Below are 7123 nucleotides of genomic sequence, written 5' to 3'. Positions count from 1 at the left end.
CGTTGCTTCGGCTGCAAGAACGACGGAATGGGACTGGACACACCGTCAACGTGGCGCTCAGTCGCCTCGGTCGCGGAGCAAGGGCAGCGTCCTGCCTTCCGCTGGTGGCACGGTCGCACTTGCGTTCCTGCTCAAATGCTCTGTGTATGCACAGGTCTGAACGGAGCGCACACCAAACGACAAAATAACGTTACGAAATATTTACCATGGCCGCTGACTGACACTGACTGTTTCCCGCCGGTCACCTCTCGTGCAGCGCGCATGCGCAGAGGTGCAACGCCTCCGACGTTGCGCTGGCGGGGTTCTCGATCACGACAGCGTTGTGAAACGCCATGGCGTCCGCTAAGGCGCTGTCCTTCTCGCCCAGCTATCATGGGGTGCTGCGTCACGCCTCGTCACACGCGCGTGTAGTTGAACACCGCCCGAGATGAGCTCACGATCGACGCTAAAGCCTGCTGTCGACGAAACTGCTAGTTTCCTTGCTTTGTGTTTTTTTACGTGATCTGCATGAACATAATCCGACAGAGAGCTAATGAGGCTTGCTCCTGCAGTACTTGGGAACTCCTTTGAACGACCGACCGACCGACCAACCGACCCGACCGACCGGACACCCGACCCGACCCGACCCGACCCGACCCGACCGACCAACCGACCGACCGACCGACCGACCGACCGACCGACCGACCGACCGACCGACCGACCGACCGACCGACCGACCGACTTATTGAATGACTGATTGATCGACTGATTGATCGACTGATTGATTGATTATTCGTTCGCGGATTTTAACATCCCTCAGCTACACCGATGCTCTGAGGCACGCACTCACACTGTGGAGAGCTCCGGATTAATTTTGGCGACCTTGGGTTCTTTCACGTGCACAAAATTCGAAGTATGGCACACGAGCGTTTTTTGAAATTCACTCTAGTCGCGCCATGTCTCACGTACGAGAATCTTTGTGCCAACAAGCCTATACTTGTTTGGGTACAACAGCCAGCGTTTCTAATTACCATTGCAATTCCACGCGCATAGAAGAGTACTTCTGGCTATGTTCTATATCGTATATAGAGCTTGGCAGAGCGCGCAACAAAATTTGCCAGCACGCGAGGCATGAAAATGGCACTCCAGGTCGCTCCCAGCTGAAGGATCTGAAAATAGCGGACTCAGCAGATTCGCGCCCGTATAAGCGTGCCCAGAATGCGGCACAGGGCAGCCATCGGGTCATCTATACACCAGGCACTGCAGTGTACCGCGAAACAAGACCGACCGCTCCAGGACGAATACGGTGGCACGCCTTGTATTCTGTATAGCTACGTGCGGTTTTCGGCGTGATTCTCCGCTGTGGACAATGCGATATCATCGCCCCGGACATGTTCAACACGTTCGCTAAGCGCTTTCGAGATGAAGTTGGGGGAGAGAAGAAAAAAAAAAGCGGGCAGCCGTTCCTCAAGGTCTACACAGCAGCTGCCGCTCTGAATTGCCCATCGGCTCTTCTCGTATACGTGCCAGTCTTAATGCATCGCCACGGAACAATGCATCGCGTACGAGGCGTCATCTCCTATTTTCGAAGAGACGATCGCGCCAGAGATCGCACGTCGCCCTATCTTGGTGCATAAGGGGCGTCGGTACACGTCATTGCCTTTTGTTTCCAATAAGGAAACCACGGCTCCCCTGATCCGGGCGCATTTCTACTTGTGGCCTAAATTTGTACTTGTCGTCACGTGCCAAGTTCTCGCATGCGGCACTGCTTTGCTTTCGCTCTGTTTCTCTCGCGCGAGGGCAATGCCTTGTTCTGTATCATTGGCCCCTTACGGTAGGCGGAGCTAAAACGTTTTTTTTTTTTTTTTTGCCGCTTTCACAAATAAAACAAACCGCAGTTGGCCCCGATTTCTGTTTTATTCCATTTTTCTTATTTCTTCCTCTTTTCTTTTCTTTACGCCAGATTTACGATGTCCTCATAGCACCTTGGTAAGATTAGGTGCTGTGGAGGCCGACGATTCTCCGAGTCCCTATAGTAAATATCGCTAACAACTGAAAACTGTGGAGGCCTTTAAGCAAACGGCCATCACTGTGTGTTGATGGGCAGCGTACATGCTACAGTCGGTGACAACCTAAACATAAAAGGTTTTATTTACGCTGTGGCACTCAAACATAATTTGCATCGATATACCAGCCAATAGACATCTACCGGCCTACGTCACGGCGAGTTGGTCAAGTGATCTTCCGGTACACGCCCAAGTATTTGGCGGGCAAAAAGGCCACAGCACGCGTTGGCGACCAACGATGCGCGACCAATGTCAGTTCCCTACAAAAATTACTGGAGGGAATTTGTACGTTCACGTACTTTGATTCTTTCTTCCCTCTTCTCTTCCCCCTTTTTCCTATAGTTTCAACATCTAATATTATTGTCAGCAAAAATGAATAAGGCTGGGTTCTTGCTTAAATGAAAACTGTTTATTATCTGCAGAGCGTCGGCGTGAAGCGTGTTGCTGCCTTCCTCGGCCGCGTCTCTCGCTCGTCTCCCCGTGCCGTCTCTCTGGTTCGGCTGGCCTCCGGCTCTTCTCTCTCGCCTCGCTCGAACCCCCGTGTCTACTCGTGGGTCTCTTCTTACATCCCAGGAACTATGGCAGGGCATCGGTGCCAAGATTCTTTCCTCGTGTTTACTCAAGGGTCTCTTGCGGGGAGCAAAGTACCATGCGGGGCGTCTCGTGATCTACGGTATTGCGGCGGTGGAGCACGGTGCCTGACAGGTCGGCGTAAAATTCGTGACGGCTAAGTTACGAGAGTGCGCGCCGCTCACACGGCCTACCCAAAATTTGCGACTGTCCTCAGGCGCACGTGTCCGTCGATGTCAATTCCTCGGTGTCCAAGGTGCCCTCTGTCATGATTGTTCAGAGATCGACTTGCGTATTCGATGACCCGTTCTCTTCTTTCTTGCGTTTGGGTCAGTATCGTTCCGAGTCCGGTTTGTGATGCGTCGACGTGTACTTGCGTTGGGCAGTCTGAACAGAAGTTTGCCAGTAGCGGAGGATTCTTAAACGCTCTCTTGATTTCGTTCACGATATCCTGGTGTGTTCCCGACCAGATGAATGGCACATCCTTCGAGACCAGTTGTCGCAGTGGGTGTGTGAGTTTCGAAAACTCTGGTATGAACTTGCGGTAATGGCTAGCAAATTGCAGAAACGAATACAACTTCTTTGCGCTTCTCTCAGGCTCAAACTTGTCCACGGCTGCGGCTCTCGCCTCGTTTAAGGTTCGACCGTCTGCGGAGATAACGTAGCCCAGAAATGAGACTCGGTCTCGGACAAGCTGACACTTCCTGATGTCCATCTTCAAACCGTTGATGATGACCCTACTCAGCGCCTCGTCGAGTAATGACAGCGCTTCAGTGACCGTAGCTGCTCCCTGGCCGACGTCGTCCATATAAGTGGATGTTCTCTTCAAGCCATCAAACGTGTTGCGCATTATTTGCTGTATGGTCTGCGGAGCTTTGCAAAATCCAAAGGCCATTCGTAGGTATTCGTATTTTCCGTCTGGCGTCACGAACGCGGTCTTGTGAATGTCGTCAGGTTTCACTCGCACTGTGAGAAAGGCCGACATCACATCCAATACAGTGAAGTACTTCGAACCGTCCCTCATGATGTCGTCAATTACATCTTCCATGATTGGCATCGGGTAAGGCGGATTGATGGTTTTCTCGTTCAATTTTCTGTAGTCGTGGACCATTCGTTTGGGAGTGGTGGGGTGATGTGGTTGATCCACTACAATGGTAGGCGCGCTGTACTGGCTCTGGCTCGGTCGGATGATCCCTTTAGCTAGGTAGTCATTGACCTGTTCTCTCATAAACTGGCGGTCCGCGGGGCAGGATCTGTACGGCCTTGACACGACGGGAATATCGTCCCTGAGATCGATGCTGTGCTCAGCGTGAGCGCATAGCCCCAGCGTGTCCTTCCTGGTGGTGAACGCCTTGTGGTGACGATAAAGAATTGAGCGTAGCTCATCTCGTTCGTCGGCGTTTGCGTCGCGGGACATTTTGGATACTGCCTCTTCAACCTGATTGGTATAATCTTCGTCAGGACCGGGGTCCTTCGTCTTTAGCTGTACGAAGCCGATTTCGCTCTCCGGTAGTTCGTCTAGGACCCTGCGATTGCTAAAGGCTGTTATTAGGGTCTCTCCGACGCGATGCGCACTGTGTGCGCTTGGTGCGTGACCCGATGGCTCACTCACCGATGGCTGAACGGGGACGAGGGTGACGTCGTTAGTGGGGTGGAACGTGACGTCAACATTCGCAGCGCGGCGCCAGTCCGAACCAAGAATCAGGTCCATGGCACCTGGCAAGGGCGCGATCACCACCTCCTCGAGCCGCACGGTGGATGTTCCGATGGTCACGTTCAGAGTCGCCACTCTCGCCGGTCTGATGCACCGATCGAGCACTTCTATCGTTTCGGGAGACGTCCAAGGTCGGGGATGAACCTCAGGGCCCACGGAGCTCTCGCCGAGGACGGAGACGTTGGAGCCGCTGTCTATGCAGACTCTGACCGGTCGGCCCTCAACGAAGCCCTTCACGATGGGTATGGTGCCGCCCGTCGATTGCAGGAAGCAGTTGGCTTGCCTGGAGGTTGTGCCGGCGTTGCCTGCGTCATATCTGGCTTCTCGGCGTCGTTCCGCGTCGATTGTGGCCTCCGTCTTGGGTCTCGTGCACTCCCTCGACAAATGTCCAATATTGCCGCAGTTAAAGCAGGCTCGTGCTCGTGCAGCTCGAACTGGTTCTCGGTGTTCGCGCCGCATTGACTGAGCGCTCGGCTCGGGGCGTCTGTCGTCAGCTGCCGCTCTGTTCTCGTAGCTGCTCCTCATTTGGTTTCGTTGGCTCAGTTGCCCAGTTTGAGATTGTCGGCACTGCGCTGGTTGCGTCGTTATTGCTTTACGCCGCCTGGAGTCGAGCAGCGCTGCGCGGTCTATCAAATCAATGACGCTGCTGCAGGGCTGTGCAGCCAGAGGATTCGCCCAGGTGTCGTCTTCGATCCCGCTGAGTATCAGCGAAATTCTCTCTTCATTCGCCAGCGGGTACGGAGACTTGTCCAGTAGAGCATTTTTAGAGTACATGTACTCCACTAGGGTCTCCGAATTGCGCAGTTTTCGTGAAGCTTGCAGGTCCAAGAACTCCTGCATTGTTAGCTTCCGGTCGAAACGAGAGGCAAGTGCTTCCTTCCAACGGTCCCACGTTTCACATGCCATACCGTAAGAGCTGTGCCGGTCCTTTGCAGCACCTTGCAGCCGGGTTGCTGCCGTTGCGAGCGTCAGTGATGGGGACCAGTGGGCCAGCGTAGCAATGCGTTCCACCTGCGTGATCCACGTTTGGACATTTCGTTTTACATCACCGTCGTACTCGGGGATGGCGGACGCAGTATCGTTCGTAGACTGGATCAGCACGGGCGGAGCTGGCGCGGACATTCTCGACAACGCTTCCGTCATCTGCAGCTGCGCGCGTGCGAACATGGCCACGATTTCAGTCATGCTTGGCGTACCTTCTGGAGCTGTGGCGGTGGTGTTCTCCGGCGAGGGCTGTGGAGGTGCGCCACGGTTGACTTCTGCCGGCCGTTGGTTCGCTGCCGTAGCGGGGGCTTGGATCCCGTCGAAACGTTGGGAGCCCGTTTCGTCCCCAGCTTGCGCCTGCGTTGGCTTCGGTGCCGCCGTTGTGTCACTCGTAGCGTGTGACCCTCGTTGCTGGGTTAGAAGCCGTCGCAGTTGGTCAACCTCTGCACGCAGACTCTCGATCGTAGCCGGCGCCTTGGAGTCCGCCTTTTCGTGGTCGTCGCCGTCAGCTTCGGTCTGGAGGCGAGTGTTGTCGTCTTGGAGACGGGTCACGAGATCGTCCTTGCGGCCGCTGCACGGAAGTCCACGCATTCTCAGCTCGTCAGTCAGCTGTTGCTTTTTCAAGGCGCTCAGAACTTCGCGGACAGTTGATTTCACCGGTGAATAGATGAATGTCGACTCCGAGTTCACCGATGGCGTTCTGCTGGGCTCCGTGGTGGCCGCTCGTTCTTCGTTCGGGAAAGACGCATCTGCAGATCCTGTCGGCTGCGCCATGTCAGCAAAAAAAAAAAAAAAAAAGGCTGGGTTCTTGCTTAAATGAAAACTGTTTATTATCTGCAGAGCGTCGGCGTGAAGCGTGTTGCTGCCTTCCTCGGCCGCGTCTCTCGCTCGTCTCCCCGTGCCGTCTCTCTGGTTCGACTGGCCTCCGGCTCTTCTCTCTCGCCTCGCTCGAACCCCCGTGTCTACTCGTGGGTCTCTTCTTACATCCCAGGAACTATGGCAGGGCATCGGTGCCAAGATTCTTTCCTCGTGTTTACTCAAGGGTCTCTTGCGGGGAGCAAAGTACCATGCGGGGCGTCTCGTGATCTACGGTATTGCGGCGGTGGAGCACGGTGCCTGACAGGTCGGCGTAAAATTCGTGACGGCTAAGTTACGAGAGTGCGCGCCGCTCACATTATGTTCCATCCCTTATGAACAGTAAGCAAGTATTGTGCCGCCCTTGCAGGTAGCTGTTGTGAACCTCTCCCTTCGCTATTACTTTCTGTATATTTGTACATACATATGTATTCAAGCCAGGTACCAGAAGTAATTATTATTACGTTATTGCTTATCTTGTACACTTTCTTTAAAGCTATACTGCCCTAACATACGTGACCTTGAAGGTATTACAAACAAGTGAATCAAGGAAAACAGTCCATGACCTTTCTATGTTCTGTAGCACCCTCGCAGGCACTTTCTCCATCACCTAAGCCGGACAGTATCAGTGAAGCGCGAAATGACCTAGCCAAGCAAATCGGCCGCTTCCCTCCCCGCGTACGATTCGCTCGCCTCTCCGGCATCGCTCTCTCGCGTGTGCACAGGCGCGAGAGAGCGCCGAAACGCGTGGAAGCGCGCGGCCCGGAACAAGGCGCGCGCAGGCGCCTTAATTACAACGCGTTGGCGCTCCAACCTACCGCGACACGTGCACTGTGTACGCACAGCTGGGCGTATGTGGCTGTCGGCCGCGCCCCCTGGCGGCCACGACACAAACGATATGAACGGCCGATGGCGTGCCTCAAAATTCATCGCGAAGCGGCCGTGATGACGAATC

The 7123-nt window shown here is 54.5% G+C and overlaps 1 protein-coding gene across 1 annotated transcript; it reads right to left on the bottom strand.

Moving 5' to 3' along the window:
- Positions 1-2805: 2805 nt before the first annotated feature.
- Positions 2806-6087, bottom strand: LOC126530334 (uncharacterized). The gene has a single exon (XM_050177651.1). It carries the CDS (start codon positions 6085-6087, stop codon positions 2806-2808), a length of 3282 nt encoding a protein of 1093 aa, XP_050033608.1.
- Positions 6088-7123: the final 1036 nt, after the last annotated feature.

The sequence above is a fragment of the Dermacentor andersoni genome, chromosome 5, assembly GCF_023375885.2.
Source record: "Dermacentor andersoni chromosome 5, qqDerAnde1_hic_scaffold, whole genome shotgun sequence".
NCBI classification, from domain to species: domain Eukaryota; kingdom Metazoa; phylum Arthropoda; class Arachnida; order Ixodida; family Ixodidae; genus Dermacentor; species Dermacentor andersoni.
The sequence above is the reverse complement of the archived record's forward strand: the minus strand, read 5'-3'. Positions and strand labels throughout refer to the sequence as shown.

Excerpts from the sequence above, each read along its gene's own strand:
- LOC126530334 (XM_050177651.1), bottom strand. The coding sequence starts at position 6,087 with ATGGCGCAGCCGACAGGATCTGCAGATGCGTCTTTCCCGAACGAAGAA.